A 22,780-nucleotide genomic window follows, 5' to 3' on the forward strand; every position below is an offset into this window, starting at 1 on the left:
GCAGATTCTTAACCACTGCGCCACTAGGGAAGTTCCAGAAGTAGTAAAATTTAAGGCGAAGAAGAGTATGGTACTTTAGAGTCATGCATTAATTAATTCCTTCATATCTACCAAGTCCTTGGCATTTAGGGGATACAGTGGTAAACAAAACAGAAAAAGCCCCTAACCCTCTTGGGGTTTAGGCCCAGTGGGGAGGCATTCGTTATATGACTGCACTAATAAATATGATTATAAGTTGTTAAATTCTAGAAAAGTAGATGGTACTATGACAGAGTATAAGAAGCAGACCTAATTTAGATAAAAAGTTGTATTGATTGAGAATATTAGGTAGGGCTTATGCATGAATAAAGTAGACATTTTTGGTTAACTTGACCGTAACCAATAATACTACTATAACTGTGTGGTTGGAGAAGTCAGGAAGGCATTCCATTCGGAATTGCAAACGTAGCCCGCCCCCCGCAAAGCTACAATGAACCTTTAATCCTGTTACAGATTTTGTATAAGTTCAAGAGAAATCACTTCTTGGAGGAGCATTTGCTTGGCATAGCTTGGCATAAAGCTTGGCATAAAGCTGATGTTCTAAATCTGTGTATGTGCTTTTGTTTTATTAAACACCTCATATATTGGGTCGCAACAGAAGGCACCTTACAAATGCAACAGTATAGAGGAAAAAATAAAAGTGTCTTCTTAAGTTCCTATAAAGGTATCTCAGAAATCCTTCACATCCCTAACAAAATAACATTTCCAAAGCATCAGGCAATCAGAAGGATTTGAGGTACCCAGAATAGGTCTAGAATGTACTTTTTCATATATTCTACACAAATACCTAACTGAGGTTATTAACTCTTACGAGTCTAACATCCTAAATTCATAAGCACTAAAAAAGCTCCAGGTTGAAGAGCACTGGTACCTTTTTCAATGATGATTTATTGAGAAATAGGTGAATCTCTAGGTTTGAAGGCCTTGGTCTTTTTGCAATTGGATAAAGGCTTAGCCCACCTCAAAAAAAAAAAAAAAAAAGAAAGTCTCTATAGATTTTTTTGTATGTATATGGCTATGACCCCAGGGCCTCTAATTCTATCCTTGAAAAAGGTCCGTACCCCAAAATAAAAGGTTTCAGGCAAAATCATGTCGATGGTATGAGAGGATATTTGTCTTTTATTTTTTTTTAAGTAAGCTGGATGCTCTTTTATTATTTGCCTACTTGAGTTTGTTCCTGGTTTTAATGGCATTTAGGGTATCAAATTTAGGCTGCTTTGCTCCTTTTCCAAGAAAGGGAGAGGAATAGATACTACCTTATATAAGAGTGGGGTGATGAATGTAGAGGGGCAGTTGGTTCTAGAGGCTTGCATTCCACTGCTACCAACCACACGTAACAGAATTTAACAGTCAAGAATTCTAACAAGACCCCTGACTCCCAGGCATGAGTTCTTCACCACCAGAAAAACCACTAGATGGTGCTCTTCGTCATCGCTTCTAGTGACACATCTGGTCCACATAGAATACGTTGCCGAGCCAAAAGTTGGGTTCTAACTAGCCAATTTAAATCTTCAGATCTAGTAAGAAATGGAATTATGAGAAATCTTTTCAATATGCAGACTGTTTTTATTTACAGTCAGTCATTTATTTAGTTATGAAATTATTCCATTTTATATGTCCTTGCCTTGTCATCCACAAGCAGTCTTGAGAGTTTATTTAGCCTAGCCTCCTCACCCTCTTTTTCAATCTTTTGATCTATTTACTCTTCTGATTCCATGGGCACTTTTTCTTGCACTTCCCAATTCTTCCTACCCTGTGTAAATGTTTTCCAAATAATCCACCTTACAGTAAAAATAACGGTCTGCCTAGGACAGGATTGTTCAAGGACTTATTCCCTCTGCATTTAATTTCAGAGGTTTATATTTTCATGCCAGGATAAATACTTATAGCCTGACTTCTTAGCCATCTTTGTTCCCCCCATACCAATCCTGTACATCTGTGCATAGATCCTGAGGGCAGGAAGGGCATATTTTCCTGCTTAAAGTTTTGTTAGATTTACAAATAATTCATGTTTTTGCCTATAGATACTCTGTTCTCTTAAAACATCATAGATTGCCAATTTGTAAGGGTTTTTTTGTCATTATAATCACAGCTTCAACAGTATGTATTAATTTTTACTTTGTTTTATCTAAATTAATTCAATCGTATTTTCTTCTCAGTTAGACTGATACAGCAAAAATTTACCTTCCCAATAAGGTGACACCTTCCCCTCTACCTCCCTCTCTAATGTTATTTTATTTGTTTTTAATCTTTAAAATTTTTTTTAATTTACATTTTAATTAATTAAATAATTATTTTGGGGGCTGTATTGGGTCTTTGTTGCTGCATGTGGGCTTACTCTAGTTGCAGTGAGCGGAGGCTACTCTTCGTTGCAGTGCACAGGCTTCTTATTGTGGTGGCTTCTCGTCGCGCAGAACGGGCTCTAGGTGTGCGGGCTTCAGTAGTTGCAGCACGTGGGCTCAGTAGGTGTGGCTCGTGGGCTCTTGAGCGCAGGCTCATTAGTTGTGGCGCAAAGCCCTAGTTGTTCCACAGCATGTGGGATCTTCCTGGACCAGGGCTTGAACCTGTGTCCCCTGCACTGGCAGGCGGACTCTTAACCACTGCGCCACCAGGAAGCCCTGGAAACTATTTTTAAATATCTTATTGAAAGACCAAGATCAATGTGTGTTTTTAAAAACTATCTTTGGGCTTCCCTGGTGGCGCAGTGGTTGAGAGTCCGCCTGCTGATGCAGGGGACACGAGTTTGTGCCCCGGTCCAGGAAGATCCCACATGCCGCGGAGTGGCTAGGCCCGTGAGCCATGGCCTCTGAGCCTGCGCGTCCGGAGCCTGTGCTCCTCAACGGGAGAGGCCACAACAGTGAGAGGCCCGTGTACTGGAAAAAACAAAAAAACAAAAAACTTTCCTTAATGGCATGATTAAATGACAAAGATATCATATTAAGAAGTAGGTGATATTAAATAAAAATAATAAAAAGTTGGCCCAAGGGTGGAGAACAAAGAAGCCCCAAAATATGACAAATATATAAAATTGAGAATCTGCTTGAGCCAAGAAGGAATCTGAAGACAAACTTAAAGCTATTCCAAAAATCAGTCATCAATTCTTTAAAAAGTTCAGATGGAAATCTACCTCTAGAATTATTGGGACCATATTAGTATAAATTAATTATTTGTATTATTATTTATTCATTCAGCGCATTTACTGAATATCTCTTGTACACCAGGCACAGAGTATGTAAAGGTTAAAGAAAAAAAAATCTCTATTTCCTGTGAGAACTCACAATTTAGTTTCGGCTGAAGGAAACATTTGGAGTATTCTTACCCACACTCAGTTATTTTGAAATAAATACACTAAATATGCACAGAATGTTCTAGATTTACACTGTCTAGCAGTCATATGCGACTATTCAATTAAAATTAAATAAAACTAAGAATTCAGTTCAGCTCAGATATAGAATATTTCTATTACTGGAGAAAGTTCTGTTGGACAGCATCATTCTAGATCTAATCAAAAAGCTGGAGAACGTGTCAATTACCAGGATTGGATGGCATCCCCTTAGAGTTTATTTGTTCAGTTTTCCTTCATTCACTTAAGGAACTTTTATTGCCTACTCATTATGTATCAGGCTTTATACTAGGTGATTGGGATATAAAAATGGAAGTATATTTCCTACCCTCAGGGAGTTCATGGTCTGGTGGGAAAACCCAGACTGATAAACAATTATAAGATAGCAAAATGGGTAGTATAGTTAGGCTGTGTGCAGAAGTTTCAGGGAGATCACAGAGGAGGGACCTAACCCAGGCTGCAGGGTAATGGAAGTCTTCCACGGAAGATGTAGATTGAATGGAAGGATAAGTAAGAGTTACCCAGTGGAAAAGAAGGGGAAGGATGCTCCAGGCAGAAGGATCAAAGGTACTCGGTAAGAGACTGTGGTATATACAAGGAAGTGCAGATGGTTTGGAATGGAAGGAGTTTAAGGTGCCCCTAGGAAGGTGGTAAGAGATGAGGCTAGAGAGATAGGCAAAGGCCAGGTTATAAAGGATTTTACTTGTCCTACTTTATTGTGAAGGTGATGGGGAACCATTGAAAGGTGTTAAACTGTGAAGTGGCATAAATCACATTTACATCTTACTGGGAGAAGTAGATGGAAAGGTGGCACACAATAAGCAGAGAGACCAGATAAGAATGTATTTTAGTAATGCAAGCAAGAAATGATGATAGCTTGAACTGAGGTAGAGACAGATTCAGACTGAAGATATTGTAGAGGATAAAACCAACAGGATTGACTGCATTTGAGTTTTAAAGAAGTAAAGGAAAAAATATGAAGCCTCCTATCCCTAAAAAATATTTGAGAAAAGACCGGAGAGCTATAAACTAGTGAATTTCACTTCCATATTGGTTAGGTTCTTAGAAGAGATGGCATAAAAGATGAGAGGCTGGGGCCTCCCTGGTGGCGCAGTGGTTGAGAGTCCGCCTGCCGATGCAGGGGATACGGGTTCGTGCCCCGGTCTGGGAGGATCCCATGTGCCGCGGAGCGGCTGGGCCCGTGAGCCATGGCCGCTGGGCCTGTGCGTCCGGAGCCTGTGCTCCGCAACGGGAGAGGCCGCAGCAGTGAGAGGCCCGCGTACTGCAAAAAAAAAAAAAAAAAAAAAAAAAAAAAAGATGAGAGGCTGAATACTTAATCAGGTTCTGGATCAATGAATTGAATGTCAGGAAATCTAAATCAGCTATGTGATCTGGGCAAATCACTTCAATTTTAACTTTTCTGCCCTATAAAATGAAGAACTTGGTGAGTTTTAAACGGAGACTTCAGAGGACTGTTGGAGATATTTCAAAGGGGGGTGTCTCTTCTAGCTGCAAGATTTTGTGATCCATCATCTGCATGCCCTGTTTACTAAGATAAATTATTATGACGATTAAAGAAGACGGTATGTGAGAAAGTGCTTTGTAAGCTATAAAGTGTTATATAAATTTATGGTACTATTATAATTTTGACTCTAAGCTCTTTGGATTAATGCCAAGCAATGGGGCTTATTAAACTGTAGTATCTTAAATAGGAACTGAGAGAGAAGAAAAATGACAGCTTATTTTCAGTGTAGAAAAATTCTGGAAGATTAAGTGCATAATAATCGAAGTATAATTGAAATTGAGCTGATTTTTATGCCTGATATATAAAGTAAGTCTCTCTGTATTATAGGAAGTCTTTATATGTGTATGTATATGTGGTGATGGTAGAAGCTGAGCTAACATATACAGCCTTGATTAGAGACCATTAGGGGATTCATAGTTAATTGTTACTTGGAAACAGTAGCCTGAGACTTGCCACGAAAGCCAATGATATGCTGGATGGTCTTAAGAAAAGTACTTTTTAGATTAAAAAAAAACTTTTCTTTTAATAAGCTATTAGAATTTTGCTTGTTATTTTTCAATTAAGATCTCATGTTACTAAAAAGAGGCAATTCAGTTATCTGGGCAATGGTAGGGGGTGATGGAGTTGCCACAGTATGAAAGTATTCTACTTCTCATTGTATGAAAAGACAGTGATGTGAGTAGATTATAGTAAACAATGAAAAGTATGGTTAGATTTGCTGAATGAATCTTAGTTTTCTGGAAATAGGGGGCCTGAGAAAGATGAATGTAGTCACCTATCTAATGGCCATAGCTACTTAGTACCCAGCAGAGAACCAAGAAGTAAGGAGGAAAATGGTGTAACTCTGAGTAACTGAAAGGTACATATACTCAAAGGCATATATAAACTCATGCACCTTACTTGTGGGAGAGGCCCATGCTCAGGCTGTGTTTTCTCTTACTTTAGATACTACTCTAGTAATTGATTAGCTTACTTACCTGCTCAAGGAGATTAAAGATAACAAAATAAGAGATAAGTGAGAGAGGAGGGAGTAAGAATTTATGTTAAAACTGTAAGAGGGAAGGCAGAAAAATTATAAAAGATAGACACGAGAACTCAAACAACACAGCATTCTGAGCTATTTAATGTAATAGAAAACAGCTGTTAATACCATAGCAGCCCTGGGAATTTATTGTATTGTATAGAATAAAAAGTGTTCTTAATGGTTATCAATGAAGAGAATTAAGAAAAGTTTATATAGTGTTTAGTATTCTAAAAAAAAAAAGGGAAAGTATTATGATGCAGTTTAAAACTTTATCAAAAAATGCCTACGATGAAAAAAAGTTTTGATGCTTAAAGCAAAAATTATAATTAACTTAAAAACAACATCAACAGAAAAACTTAATTTGAATTCTTCATTCTCCAAAAATGCCAAATAAATTACGCTGTGCTAGGCTTTCATGTATTTATTGTTTTTAGATGTTGATTTTTGAGCCTTTCTAAACTATATTTCACAAGAATATACTAAAGTTAAGAATTATATTTGTTATTCCAAGATCTATATAGGCTAACAATGTAAGCAGTTTCTAAAATACTGGGTCAGATAAATTCACAAATGGAAAATCCATAATACTCTCTAAGAAAACTCAGATATTAATGGGGAAGGAGAGTGGTGGCAAGTGTTCATATTCTTACCAGAGAAGCATGTGTGTAAAATGATAGGGTCTTTTTTATGAGCCACAAGTCTTTTGTTTTCAGAATAACTAGTATTGAGATTGTCTTCAACTAACTAAACAAAGCTATGTTACTAGTATTAACTTTTTGTAAGTACAAAAAAGTTGTTGAAAGGGATTCCCTGGTGGTCCAGTGGTTAGGATAGGCGCTTTCACTGTGGTGGCCCTGCTTTAATCCCTGGTTGAGGAACGAAGATCCTGCAAGCCGTGCGGCGTGGCCAAAAAAAAAAATTTGTTGAAAAATATCTTTCAAAATATTTTTCTTCTAAAGATATTAAGAAATCTGTCTTAAGAAATCTATTTTGTCTTAAGATGTCTCTTAGTTTTTAAAGAGGTGGGATTCCTTTATGGAAAAAAAATATTTAAAATAAATGAACAGGCATTCCTGCATCATCCTCATTTTGCTACTTTGAACATTTTACCTGCTGTAAAATGTAAAACTGCTTGTAAAACTGACTTCTTACATGGCTGCCTATTATCGCTGTTAGCTAGAGTAGGATTTGTGTAGAGCAAATTCTGTAACAAAGCAGATGTTTTGAAATATGTTGACAACCGTGCAATTGGTATAGTTTCAAAATGCTTCTATAATCATTCACTTAAGGCTAAAAAGAGTCAGAAAACTTTTCTTGATTGAAGTATATTACTACCCTTGAACTTTTACAAAAGTTAAATGGATAACCATTTAAAATTTATTGTAATTAAGGATTAGAGTAATTAACTGGCAGATTGGAAGTTTAAAGTTATTAAAATATTTGTGGTAATGGGTGTGGAGAACATTCTCAGTGGTGAAAATTGAAGGTTATAAATAGTCTTCATTTGAAATGATTACCTGTAAATATTATAATACATTTGTAATGAGTAGAAATTAATTTAGTGGTTAAACCCTTGTATATTTTGCAATCTTGTTTTTATTCTTTTTTTTTTTAAATAGTGTTTGCCAGCTCTGAGCCCGTGCCAGGATTCCAAGGGGATACTCTGCAGCTAGCATTCATTGACCTCAGACAAGTAAGATGTAATAATGTACTTCTCATTTATTGGTTTCTACTTCTCACCTTTTTTTTTTTTTTTTTTTTAATGCTACAGGAATGCTTGTTTGCCTTGAAAAAACTTTTCTTTAGAAAAGTTCTTCTTTGATAACTGTATTTGGTCCTTCTTTTGAACCTATACCCATTCAGTGTCTCAACTTCATGGGGCATTCTTATTGGTGGATATTTAACTTAGTTATTACTTGCAAAGCACATGAATAAATTAAAACTTTATACTTTGGTTTAGTAACACTTGAAGCTTAAATTATTTCTTAATGATTTCATGGTCATATATGAAAATTGGTAGTATAACATTAGTTTTAGGACCCAAGTTAAATGTACATTATTACAACCTTGAAAGGAACCCCTTGCTTAAAATGTTGTCAGTGTAAAGAATGTTATTTTTATAGTTTTTCTGTATGCTTCCAGAAAGAAGGATAAAACTAATTTTTAAAGGTAATTAATTATACATTTATGTAATTCTTTTCTAGTCACATAACTCTAAGTATAATAACAAATATGATTTTTAAATTTCTTCTATTCAGTTTACTCTTTAACTTCTCTATTGTCGTTTTCTTTATTTTCTTCATATTACCTTTTTCCATCTCCCTCATAATTTTGCTTCTTATTCCTTTCTTCCTCTTTCCTCCTCCTCCTATTTCTTTTTCTTTCTTAATCATAGGATTAAGGAGCTTAATAAAGCTGAGAGGCACAGGAGTGTGGAGGAGGGGTAGATCCAAGTTAGAGGGCTTAGGAGTGCTAGGATTGACAACAGGAGTGACTGCTGCCCTTGGCAAGAAGAACCAAATGGAGATGGGATTAAAAGAAAGTCACTGTGGTATCAGTCTATTAATGGTCCCATCCCCTTTGAGGGATGGAGATAACTGGAGATGGGGCTCCACCATTGGTATGAATAGACTCTTCCACAGTGATGTTTGGAACAGGACCAGTGTGAGCAGTTAAAGAGCTCTGATTTTAATAAATGTTTGAACACAGAGCTGCTTTTTCTAATTCCAAGCCAGTGTTCAATAAGTATTTATGAAATGCTAAGTATTGATTATTTGGAGAGAGGAGATATGGTTGAAATAGACACAAAAGTAATATAAGAGATAGTTTCATCCTTATGGAGCTTAACAATCCTTTAGAGAAGCACAATACCCACAAACTGGCTAGGAATACTTACAAGACAGTGAGTCATGTGGAAATAACTGGTATTTCAAGTCAAGTTTAGAAGAAAATTGAAAAAGCTGTTCTGTCTCCCAATTATAATCTGTAAAGCACTGAAAGTATTTATGAAATATTTTCATAACATAAGTATGAAATAACCTAAATATTTTCATAACCTAAATAAATATGAAAATGTATTCATATTTATTTCTGTTTACAATTGGTGCTCATGTATTATGCCAAACAAGAAACACTATTATGAGTGACCTAGATCTACAGATGGTTAGCTTTACTAAGTTAAGGGGAAGATAGTAGAAAATGAAGAAAGTGGATTCTGAACTTCCATTTCAGTTTATTAGAAGATATTCTTACTATTGAAGGTAGATCCATTTTCTTTACAAGGAGTTATCTCTGTTGCTGTCCTGTTGCGCCTAATAAGATGATATAGAAAACTGAGTCCTTTACCAAGTTGGAAACAGGTTTGGTGGTATATTCATTTCCAAATTAGGTTATGACCACTTACATGAATATGATCTCCAATCCAAAGAATATGTGATTCAAGGATAGCTCCCATTATATACAAATAATCTGTTCACAGAAAATTTGAAATTTATTGTTTGCTGTTTTGTCAGTTTTGTATGAATTTTTATGCTGTTAACTAGCTTGTAATCTCATTGTAGGATTGTAGATGGGATCACATAATTAAAAAAACTTTTTTATTAGAGTATAGTTGATTTACAATGTTGTGTTAGTTTCAGGTGTACAGCAAAGTGATTCAGTTATACATGCAAATATATTTATTCTTTTTCAGATTCTTTTCTCATATAGATTATCACAGAATATTGAGTAGAGTTCCCTGTGCTATATAGTAGGTCCTTGTTGGTTATCTATCTTGTGTATAGTAGTGTGTGTATGTTTATCTCAAGCTCCTGATTTATCCCTTCCCCCAGCGTTTCCCCTTTGGTAATCATAAGTTTGTTTTTGATATCTGTAAGTCTGTTTCTGTTTTGTAAATAAGTTCATTTGTATCATTTTTTGAAAATTAGATTCCACATAATGAGTGATATCATATGATATTTGTCTTTCTCTGACTTACTTCACTTCATATGATATTCTCTAGATCCATCCATGTTGCTGTAGGATCACATAATTTATAAAGCTGTTGGCAAAGATTCTGTTCCTTGATTTGTCCAGATAGGTAGTTAGTTCAAAGCAGATTAAAACTCTGATCCTAGGTACTTTCTTCCTTCAAACACAATCATCATTTGACAGCAAAGAAATCCTCTTTACAAGCATATAGCTCACTAGGGAATTGTTATGAAGGCAGACTTATAAATATTAATAAACATCTCAAATCTTTTTTGTTGATTTACTTATCAAGTAGTACACTTAGAGGCATTAAGTCCTGATTGACATTTCCTCATCAAGGTAACTTCTTTTTTTAAAATATCTATCTATCTATCTATCTATCTATCTATTTATTTATTTATTTATGGCTGCATTGGGTCTTCGTTGCTGCACGTGGGCTTTCTCTAGTTGCGGTGAGCGGGGGCTACTCTTCGTTGCAGCACACGGGCTTCTCATTGCAGTGGCTTCTCTTGTTGTGAAGCATGGGCTCTAGGCACATGGGCTTCAGTAGTTGTGGTATGCAGGCTCAGTAGTTGTGGCGCACGGGCTTAGTGGCTCCGTGGCATGTGGGATCTTCCCAGACCAGGGCTCGAACCCATGTCCCCTGCATTGGCAGGTGGATACTTAACCACTGCAAGGTAATTTCTTTAAGAGACTTAAGTGAATAAAAAAGTCTATTATGAAACATTTAGAATTCTGAAATCTATTATGACACATATATGGAACTGTTAAAATAAAAGATTTATATAGAAATAACTAGTTAATATAAAACATAGTTTTAAAGTATGGTAGTTAGTACGCAGTGGAAGCGAGTAGTGGATAGAAAATTTTGATGAGCTAATTTTTTTTTTTTTTTTTTTGCGGTACGCGGGCCTCTCACTGTTGTGGCCCCTCCCCCTGCGGAGCACAGGCTCCGGACGCGCAGGCTCAGCGGCCATGGCTCACGGGCCCAGCCGCTCCGCGGCATGTGGGATCTTCCCAGACCGGGGCATGAACCCGTGTCCCCTGCATCGGCAGGCGGACTGTAAACCACTGCGCCACCAGGGAAGCCCCATGAGCTAATTTTTGACATATTAATTTTTCTAGTCTTAAAAGAGGCTTAAAATTATTTTCTCTGATTATTAATGTTAAAATTTAATTATGCTCTCTTCTTGTACTTTTGTATTCTAAAACAAGAAGAGGGACTTCTGTGGTGGCGCAGTGGTTAAGAACCCGCCTACCAGTGCAGGGGACACGGGTTCCAGCCCTGGTTCGGGAAGATCCCACATGCCACGGAGCGACTAAGCCCATGTGCCACAACTACCGAGCCTGCGCTCTAGAGCCCACGAGCCATAACTACTGAAGCCCGTGTGCAGCAGTGAAGACCCAACACAGCCAAAAATAATAAATAAATAAATAAATAAACAAGAAGATGCAACTAATTATTTTTTTTAATTTATTTATTTATTTTTGGCTGCATTGGGTCTTTGTTGCTGTGCGTGGGCTTTCTGTAGTTGCAGTGAGCAGGGGCTATTCTTCATTGCAGTGCGTGGACTTCTCATTGCAGTGGCTTCTCTTGCTGCGGAGCACGGGCTCTAGGTGCGCAGGCTTCAGTAGTTGTGGCACGTGGGCTCAGTAGTTGTGGCTCGTGGACTCCAGAGCGCAGGCTCAGTAGTTGTGGCATATGGCCTTAGTTGCTCTGCGGCATGTGGGATCTTCCTGGACCAGGGCTCAAACCTGTGTCCCCTGCATTGGCAGGTGGATTCTTAACCACTGTGCCACCAGGGAAGTCCCGATGCAACTAATTCTTGTCTTCAGCTACTGGACCGCTGTGATATAACTTGAATTTTATGATTTGAGAGGCCTGGATTTAATAATTTGATAATGATAGTTATTTTTCACCTATATTTGTTTTTCAAATTAACTTACAAACAGTTTAGTGGTGAAATGCCAAGTATGGGAATTGGCCAAAAATAAAATTCATTTTGACAACTTTAATCTCATATGAGGTGATGTAATGTTTTTTATCAGTATCAGTGATTATTTAAATAAGGATACCTTAAGTTTCAGTAGTGTTTTTATGTTCCTAACTTCATAAAGATATTTCATAGCAGCATATTATTTTAACACTTTTCTGTGAAGTAGTGTATCACCAAACATAAAGAGGGTGCTAACACTTTTATTTACATTTCAGTTGAATTTCTGCACTTTTCCTTTTTTTTTTTTTCCTGGTCTGTGATCCATTTCTGTCTTAATAGGGCAGCTGACAGTTCTTTTCAAGTATACTTAGAAAGGCAAAAAAGCCCTTTTCATAGTACTTATAAGGGGTCATGCTTCTGTTTTTTAGTTTGAATTTGATACTGCTTCATGAATTGCTGGGTATGAAAGATTAGGAAGTAGGTCTAGTGGTCAAATTTTACCTGCCCACCCGGACTTTGCCCTGAGGTCAAACTCCTGATATTTGCTGTTCTGAATAGAGGAGTTGATGACAAGTATGAGCTGATACAAGAGGAAAGTTAGAACCATATCAAAGCTGAAGGCAAGAGAATTGGGACTCAATGAGAGACTGTAGCTAAAAGATGGATCATCAGAATTGCCCTCTTCTAAAGAAAAGGAAATAGCTGACCTGTGAGTGAAAAGACTTTATCATCCTGCCAATCACACGCTTGCTAATGGAAGCCAGTTATCTCAACAACATTTTAAGACCTACTGCCCCAATAGACAATGTGGAGGATTAGCAGTACTCATACTGCATTATGGGAGTATACTACTTCACTCAATTTTAAACATGCCGTTTGAACATGATTTGTCTGTATGTACATTTTTTATAAGTAAAGCCTACCAACCTTCTACCCCCAGTTCTGAAATGAAGTCACTAAATGGTGAAGGACTTTGGTATACTTACTTGTATCTGTTTTCTTTTACAAAGACCATCTCTTTTGTTAAATGTAATCTTTCAAACGGATTTCAAAAGAATTTCAAAATATGTAAAATTCTTTTGACAATGTATGAAAACCTTAAAATTTTAAAACTATTTTTATTATAAGACTTTGTATAATATATAGTATTCAGTGATACTTTGAAAAATAACTCGTTCTTAATACATAGCAAGATTTCAGTAAATATCACTGGAAAGTGAGGTGTCCCACATAACTGAATTTCCCAGGAAACTAAAGATTAGGTTTTTTTGGTTTTGTTTTTTAAATTTTATTTATTTTTGGCTGCATTGGGTCTTCATTGCTGCGCGCGGGCCTTCTCTAGCTGCGGTGAGCAGGGGCTACTCTTTGTTGCAGTGCGCAGGCTTCTCACCATTGTAGCTTCTCCCACTGCGGAGCATGGGCTCCAGGGCACGCGGGCTTTAGTAGTTGTGGCTCTTGGGCACTAGAGCGCAGGCTCAGTGGTTGTGGTACACAGGCTCAGCTGCTCCACGGCATGTGGGATCTTCCCGGACCAGGGATGAAACGCGTGTCCTCTCCATTGGCAGGCAGATTCTTAACCACTGCACCACCAGGAAAGTCCACTAAAGATTAGTTTTTAATCACCAAAACTTTTAAAATGTAGCCAACTTAGCGGGAAACTTTAAAAACGTATCTCTCACTTTCATAGCTTCTTATTGAGCATAATTCTCACAGTAGACTGAGCATCCATGGCTCACTAATAATCCTAATACTAAATCCTCTTTACCTGGTCCTATTTCACTTTGTGATAAATTAGACTGGCAAGATATTATTGCAGCATTTGACAGTATCTTGATAATCCTTCAGGCAATATGGAGAGGTTGAGGTAGGTTGGATGATAATGCAATTAGGTAGGTTTGAAGCTAATAAAACAGTTTCTTCCCTAAAGAATGTTGGCTGATGTATCTTTTCACCCTACATTTTCCTGAAGTGTCTTTCCAGGAACACTGATTTCTCAAGATGAGAAAAGATTTCTTTAAAAAAGATTCCAAGTCAGCTAAGTTTGGGAAACACTTTGTACTCTAATTCCCTCTTAGAGACTTACCATGTGCATTAGAATTGTAAGGAGTGAGAAATGGTGTGGTAAACCTAAACTCATCACAGAACACATCCCTTACTAATTTTGGCTTGTATTACATGAAATATACTTTGGGAAATGCTGCTTTAAGTCAAGAATCTGGCAGCACCCTCTAGATGTCTGTCTTTGACAGTTTGGGATCAACATATTTTTTAAATGATGACTTGGATAAATACATAGAAGAAATATGAATTATTTGTATAGATTACACAAAGCTAGAAAAGTTACCTAAGATGATAGAAGACAAAATCAAAGTGCTCTCAGTAGTCTTGAGTGATAAGCCAAAGCCAAAAAAGTTAAATTTAGCAAGAAAAATATTAAGTGCTGTATTTAATTTTTTTAATTAAACTTTTAAAAATACAGGATGTAGGAAATCTGACTTATATTATGAAAAAGACCTGGTCATTTTAGTTAACTCCAAATGAACCAACAGCGTGCTGGGAATTCTTAGACTACACTAATGAAAGTGTGGTATTTGGGTTAGACCACTGTGCTTTGGGGCTGTTAAGACTGTGCATGATGGTATGGACGCTCACAAGTTGGAGAGCACATGAGAGAACTACAAAGGTAGTGAGTGATCGGATACCTTGTCATATGAAGAGCCTTTTAAAAATCTGGGAATAGGGAACCTCCCTGGCGGACCAGTGGTTAAGAGTCCTCACTTCCACTGCAGGGGGTGCAGGTTCGATCCCTGGTTGGGGAACTAAGATCCCATATGCTGCACGGCTAAAAAAAAAAAAAAAAAAAAATCTGGGAATATATAGTCTAAAGCCTTAGAGAGGTATGCCTTTGTAGTGCAAATCAAATATGTGGTTCTTATTAGCTTATATATGAGCCATTTTCTTTTTCTATACCATTTTCTTCTGCCTGTTACAACCCTGTGCCATAAAAATTAGAATTTTTCTTTCTCTACGATTAGCTTCCATTTTCAAGTATTTTATTTCAGGCAAAATAGGGAAAAGAGGGGTGATCATTCCTCTGAACTATATTTAGAGAATTTGAGAGAGAATTCGAATTGTGCAAAATATATATGGATCTCATAGCACTTTTCAAATAAATGTTTTATTGAAATATAACATACATTTAGGCAAATCATACTATTGCTGATTTTTGACAAAATAAATACATCTCTGTAACACCCAGATCAAGAAAAAGAACTTGACCAGTAAGTACCTCAAAAGAGACTCCTACCCCTCACTGCACTTCTCCCTCTCAAAGGATGACAACTATTGTTACTTCTAACACCACAGATAAATTTTGTCTGATTTTGAACTCTGTATACATGGAATAATGCAGTATTAACTTTCTTTTTTTAATTTAATTTTATTTATTTTTTATACAGCAGGTTCTTATTAGTTATCTATTTTACACATATTACTGTATATGTGTCAATCCCAATCTCCCAGTTCAACCTACCACCACCACCCTTGACCCCAATATTAACTTTTTGGTTCTGCCTTCTTTTGCTCAATATTATGTTTGTGAAATTTATCCATGTTGTTACATGTAGCTATGGTTCATTCATTCCCTTTGCTGTGTAGTCTACCATTATATAAATATACCATAATTTATACATTCTACTATTGATGGACATATGAATTGATTCCAGTTTTATTGTTACAAATTGAGCTAACATGACATTCTTTTGCATGTCTTTTGGTGAACAGACCCATTTTTGTTGAGGTATTTACCTAGGAGTGGAATTGCTGAGTCAGGGGGGTAGGTATATAATCAGTTTTAATAGGCACTGTGAAGCCATTTTCCAAAGCAAGAATACTAGTTTGTACTTCAGCCAGCAGTGTAGAAGAGTTCTTGTTGTTCTGCATCCTCGGTATCACTTGATATTAGTTGTCTCTTCCTTTTCAGCCATTCCAGGGAGTATACAATAGTTTTACATTGTGATTTTAATCTGCGTTTCCTTGATGACTTATAAAATTGAACTCCTTTTCATTTATTTATTGTCTATTTGAATATCCTCCTTTGTGAGTAAACTTTTCAGGTTTTTCGTCATTTTTTTCTATTGGATTGTCTGCTTCTTAATGATTTCCAGAAGTTCTTTGTATATTCTGAATATGAGTCCTTCCTTTGTCAAATGTGTGTATTGCAAGTATCTTTTCCTGCTCTGTGGCTGGTCTGTTCACTCTTAGTGGTGGCTTTTGATGAATAAAAGCTCATAATTTTAATGAAATCCAATTTATTATTTTTTCCTTTATGATTAGTTCTTTTTAATGTCCAGTTTAAGAAGTCTTTGCCTTCCCCTGAAATTATAAATGTTTTTTTCTAAAAGTTTTATTGTTTTACCATTCATATTTAGGTTTACAATCCATCTGGAATTGATTTTTGTGCATGGTATGGGGTGTAAGGTTCAAGATTGATTTTGTTCCACATGGTTATGCAATTGACCCAGCACCATTTATTGAAAAGAATTGGCTCTCATAGCATTTTTTAAAATAAATTTATTTATTTTTATTTTTGGCTGCATTGGGTCTTTGTTGGAGCACGTGGGCTTTCTCTAGTTGCGGGGGGGCTACTCTTCGTTGCGGTGCACGGGTTTCTCATTGCGGTGGCTTCTCTGGCTGCGGAGCACGGGGTCTAGGCGTGCGGGCTTTAGTAGTTTTGGCACACAGGCTCAGTAGTTGTGCTCGCGGGCTCTAGAGCGCAGCTCAGTAGTTGTGGCGCACGGGCTTAGTTGCTCCGCAGCATGTGGGATCTTCCCGGACCAGGGCTTGAACCCGTCTCCTCTGCATTGGGAGGCGGATTCTTAACCACTGCACCACCAGGGAAGTCCCTCTCGTAGCATTTTAATGTAAAATAGTTATAAAACACAAGACTTTGAAATATAAATGATATGTGCTTCTAATATACAAGTAAAATGGTTTCTGTTGTCCCCCAGCTAACTGTATGCTTATATTTCATGATTCATGCCATTCCCCATTAGCAAATTAGTTATCAAGTTGAGTTTTTAAAATAGCAGCCTAACTATACCCCCACAACATCAAACGTATTTTTAAAAATAAAGCAATTCTAGAGCAAGTATTCATAACAATTCAGGTAACATAAAAGAAAAAAGCTAAGCTACAAGCCCATGAAGACAAGAATCATGCCTTTTTTTTTTTTTTTTTTTTTTTGTGGTACACGGGCCTCTCACTGCTGTGGCCTCTCCCGTTGTGGAGCACAGGCTCCGGATGTGCAAGCTCAGTGGCTATGGCTCATGGGCCCAGCCACTCCGCGGCATGTGGGATCCTCCCGGACCGGGGCACGAAACCGTGTCCCCTGCATCAGCAGGCGGACTCTCAACCACTGTGCCACCAGGGAAGCCCAGTCATGCCTTTTTTGTTCACTACCATACATGTATTGCTTAACCCTATTCCTGGCACATAGTAAACAATCAATAAATGTTGAATAAGTGAATGCAAATTATTCAGTTATATTCAAAAATATTTTTGGTGTACAGAAACACCTTATTTGGAATTGGGATATTACATGTAAGTTAATGTTCCATGTAAAGAAACATACTTTAGGGGCTTCCCTGGTGGCGCAGTGGTTGGGAGTCCGCCTGCCGGTGCAGGGGACACGGGTTCGTGCCCTGGTCCGGGAGGATCCCACGTGCCGCGGAGCGGCTGGGCCCGTGAGCCATGGCCGCTGAGCCTGCGCGTCCGGAGCCTGTGCTCCGCAACGGGAGAGGCCACAACAGTGAGAGGCCCGCATACCGCAAAAAAAAAAAAATAAAAAAAAAAAAGAAACATACTTTAAAAGCGGTAAAAAAATTTTTATTTCAGTTAGTTTTGATGGGAGTATTTCTAAAAATACATGACACATTTCTCTGCCTTCTCGAGTAAATGTGTAAGCATTACAAACATTTCTTGATTTACCTTGGTCATCATTAGGGATACTAAAATAATAATATGTTATTTCTAAGAAATGTTGTCATTGCTCCAAACCCAACTGTTCTTCTATGGATAAAGAAATATTTTGAACGGGAATTATAGGAATTTAGACAAAGGCAGTATATGCCTTAATTGAGTGATCAGCAGTGACTAAATATAGAGCAGAACTTAAATAAAGCACCATGTCCTAAACTTCTGTTATTTGGAACAGTGAGTCATGAAGAAAGTAAATTATAGACAAATTTAGGAAATCCTGAATATTGTGTTCCTCTCTTGTAAATTCACAATTTCATTAGCACATTGAAGGCTTTGAGAAGTCCTATAATAGAGATGTATCCCCTTTTTCCCCCCAAACCTGTTTGAGTACTAAATACTTTTCAAAAAAAATCTCTTACTATCCTGCAAATCAGTGTTCTATGGCACACAGTTTGAAAACACTGAATTATGTGGACCACTATTACACTGCATTACTCTATGGGTTCCTAGAACTATGTTCTAGTTAAAACATAGGGCTCTGAAAGCAAAAAGATAAACCTTTCAGTAGATAGATGAAATTTAAATATTAAAATACAAATAATACAAAAGTGATGAAAATAGTAGAAAGTTTTCAAAAATAATTTGTTGAACTTCCTCTTTTTTAAAACATTCAGATGATTTTATGAAGGATGGTAATTACTAGAGGATTAATGCTGCTTAGATTCAATAAACCAGTCAGTCAGTCATACAGAATAACTTGTTTTTTTTTTTTTTTTTTTTTTTTTTTTTTGCTGTACGCGGGCCTCTCACTGCTGTGGCCTCTCCCGTTGCGGAGCACAGGCTCCGGACACACAGGCTCCGCGGCCATGGCTCGCGGGCCCAGCCGCTCCGCGGCATGTGGGATCTTCCGGGATCGGGGCACGAACCCTTGTCCCCTGCATCGGCAGGCGGACTCTCAACCACTGCGCCACCAGGGAAGCCCCAGAATAACTTGTTTTTAAGAAGCATGAGACAGTAACACAGGATTGCTTGTGAAGAATGAAGAGATTAAAGGGGGAAATTAAAATACCAGCTCATATGGAGTTCAGATCCTAACAGTTGTCAGATTCCTTAGTGAATCATCAAGGCTATCATTATTGAGCCACAGTATGCATACTTGGAGAGAAATAAAGAATATATTTGCTACTTCCCCCCCCTTACTAATACTCTGTAAATGAGATGGGAAATTTTTGAAAGAGATATTTTGATAAAATAATCAAGGTATGTTCTATATTTTGTTTGTTATAAAGAGCATCTCCTAGTATTAAATACATTTGAAGTGACTTTTTTCGAGATAACTGCACCTTTCCTTAAGACAGAAAACCTAATACCTTCCAAAATAAGAATCTTAAAACAAAGCCAAAATGTCACAAAGAAGATAGTATTCCTACTTAGTGGTACTAAAAACGTGATGAAAAAACTTCAGAGTCCTTTAGAACTTACAGAAATTTTTTGCCTAGATGGTTTACTTTACACGTTAACTTAGCTGTAAGCACCTTCAGATACAAAAAGAGAAGGGGTAGGGGAACAAAAGCTCCTTTGTTCACTTTGCCTCTTTTACCTGTCACCAGGTCCTCCCTAGCAGGCAAAGGAGGAGCTGTACACCTAAAAGAACTCTTTTACCTTCCATCACTTCTTTGATCTGACATAATTTAAAGAATATATTTTTTAGAAGTCATTTTGTGACCTGATACATGCATCTTTTTATTAATGGTACCCAGGGAAGATTCTCTGTGTCCCAGAAGAGTCAATGGACCATTCGGAATATTAAGCCAATTCTTTTTAGTTTTTTTTTTTTTAACTTTATCAATTTTTGGAACTTTACTATCCATATCCTGATCCAATATGATCTCATAGTTGGAACAAGAGTATAGTATATGCCATTTTTTAAAAAGGCAACCCATAAAACTACTTCAGATGTTTTCTTATTTATATATGTCATCAACATACATGCCATTTTCTTTCATGATAAATTCCAAATCTGGGCTTCTCAGTACCATATGCTACATGAGAGACTAAGTAACCATTAGCTGTGACTATTGCTCATTTGACTTCTCTGATATTCTACCACTTTGTAGAGAAATCTGTTAGGAATGATTTGTAGCTTTTTACTGTTTTTTTTTTTCCCTTCAGCGTTCAACTCCATGAGCAGGAATTGGTTATAACATAGATTGCATTGCATAAAGGTCCTTATGTGCCTTTAGATCAGGGGTTCTAACCTGGGGATCACAGGTTGGTTTTAGGAGGCTTATGCAAAATTTTGTCTATATGTGCATATTTCCGAGAAGAAGGTCCAGTGTTTTAATAGATTCACAAAGGCATCATATATGACCTAACAACAGTTGTCTCACCATCACTGCTCTAGGGAAACTGAAAGCTGTCCAGATGAAGCCAGATCACAAAGAGCTGTCCCATTTCCAGAGATGTCTTTATTGATTAAACAAATATTTGAGCACCTGCTCTGGGCACTCTTTTAAGTGCTGGTGATACAGTGGTGAACAAGATAGGCAAGATCCCTGCTCTTAAAACTTGTTTTGTTGGAGGGAGATCCATAACAAACAATGATAATTTCAAATAGCTTTATATAGAATTTCAAATACATTTAGATTCTGTGAGAAAAATAAAACTGGTTAACGTGAATAGTAACTGGGAGTTAGTGGACCACTTCAGATTGGGTTGTCAGGGTAAACCTCTTTAAGGAGTAGATATCCGAATGAAATTAGGAGATATGGGGAAATAGTATTCCTGGCAGAGGGAGGAGCAAATGAAAAGTCCTAAGGTGCTGTCAGGGAAGAGAAAGTGTGGCTATAGTGTAGTGAGCAAGGGGAAAAGAGGTGCAAATGAAATTGGGAAGGTTGTCAGAGCCAAGTCGTGTAGGACCTTGAGGGCCTTGTTAAGGAGTTTGGGATGTTATGTATGATGGGAAACCATTCAAGGATTTTAGGCAGGTTAGTATCATCCTCTGATTTGCATTTTAAAAAGATTATGCTGGCTATCCTAAGGAGAATAGATGGAAAAGGGACAAAATTAGAATCAGGAAGAACAGTTAGATGATTATTTTGGTAGTCTAGGGTATAGATGATTGATTGCTATGCTTAATTACTGATGCTGTGGTTCACTATATTTCACAGTAGCTTCTTCATGTAGACTCAGAGGTTTCTGTTTTCAATATGAGAAATGGTTGGATTTATCCACAACAACTAGTTTGTTTTTATCTCAAAATACTGTGAGTTATCCAACTAATTATATTTTATTCTTCATTACAGAGCTAGAATGCTCAAATATATAGGATAGCATCACGTGCATTTTGTATACTAACCTTATCTTCTCTCCTGTCTTCACTTTCTCTTGGCCCTGACTTTTCTCAGTTATTAAGCTGTATTTATCTTGCATGTATTTTTGTAAGTTGCTTTAAGATGCCTTTGGAACAAGGCAGTGTATAAGTAAATTAAACATTTGTTAGCGGAATCCTAGAACTGTTTGTAGTAAAAGGCATTATGCATGGATGGATTTTCATTTATTGCTTCATTTACTAATTCATTTATTCAAGAAATGTTTATTGAGTGCCTTATGTAGCCAGCCACTGGGGAAACAGAATTGAACAGTAGACAATAAAATAAGAGCTAGAGAGATGAGTTAGTTGGTATCAAAGAAGATAAAGTTGAAGATAAACATGACTATTAGATTCAGAAAGATATCTTGGCTGAAAGGATGGAAATTAAGGAGTGTAGAGAGAAAGCCACTGAAGAATCTAAATGGTGTGTTGAAGAGGACATTATCGTGTAGGAAATCAGGAAATAGGATGGATTCCTGCTTCTCTTAATAACTACCATGTGCTGTTGGGAAACTATTTCCTCAACTATGTCAACTATATATTTTAATGATTTAATGAAATCTGTGTGGGAAAATGGTGTATAATTTACTTCAGGGAGAGATCTTTTTCATGGCATGCTTAATCTTTGTTGTTAAAATCAGTGAATTGTGTGAAATTTGCATTGCAGGTGTCATTAGTTGATTCAGAAGTTACCATCTCTTTGCGTATACCGTACTTCATCTGGGTGATGGCAAGGCTTGTGTGCCAGACCTATATCATGTTAAACTATGAGGAGCATAGTTCCTTCTAACAATATTGCTGAATAAGGGAAGTACCCTGGGAACCCACTTTCTTGTTCTCATTATCCTCCTCACCTAATTTCTTCTACCCTTTTATATACATAGTCAGACAGTCTCTCTCTAACATGCCCCCAAATGGTTATAAAATTTAGGAAAGAAGTTCAGATGCACTTCACCAGAGAAAGATAGGAGAAACCTGATAAATATATACTTGTATTTGACTCAAACTGAACAACTTTGGATTCTACCTAAAGGGACATGAAACGAGCCTTGTAAGTTATGAAGGAATTGTTAGGCCATAATTCTTGCCTTGGAGACTGGGCATCTGCCAAGACTTTACTTTGAAATTTCTGTCTTCTGTTACTAATCTTAAGGCATCATAACATACAATTCTTTTGCCACTAGTCCAGTTTATTCTTTTATGATGAGGAAGAAGGCACTTTTAAATAACAATTATTTCCACTATAATTAAACAAATCTTCTTTTGTTTGCATTGTATTTGTTACTATATTGTATACACACTCTGCTTGCTTAAACATGCCCCTGCGACTACTTCACAGGAACTTTCTTTAGAAGTTTTAAAGTCTTTGACTTCTTAAAGTATTAATGGGATTTGCCAAAGTTGTAGTATCCAAATGCTTGACTAGATATGGTAGCAGGACAACAAGCTTGTTCACACAGCTCCTCCAGCAAGCATTTTTTCCTTAGACAATCCTAAATTCATTTGAAGTGCCAAAGAATAAAAGGAAGACGTTTTTGGGTTTACTCCTGAATATAACAAGATCAGACATCTCACAAAGTTTACCTTTAAG

The 22,780-nt window shown here is 37.1% G+C and overlaps 1 protein-coding gene across 4 annotated transcripts in view; it reads left to right on the plus strand.

Annotated features, from left to right (window-relative positions):
* The window catches only part of EXOC6 (exocyst complex component 6), a gene marked incomplete at its 5' end in the record, with an annotated part of 206,041 nt that overhangs the window by 161,229 nt on the left and 22,032 nt on the right, over nt 1-22,780 (plus strand). For all 4 annotated transcript variants that reach the window (XM_082630075.1, XM_082630072.1, XM_082630073.1 and 1 more), the window contains one exon: nt 7,551-7,624. In XM_082630075.1, the coding sequence (XP_082486201.1) occupies nt 7,551-7,624 (74 nt within the window). The remainder of the gene's footprint in view (nt 1-7,550; nt 7,625-22,780) is intronic.

This window comes from Mesoplodon mirus (genome assembly GCF_964341445.2).
Source record: "Mesoplodon mirus genome assembly, chromosome: 2".
NCBI classification, from domain to species: Eukaryota; Metazoa; Chordata; class Mammalia; order Artiodactyla; family Ziphiidae; genus Mesoplodon; species Mesoplodon mirus.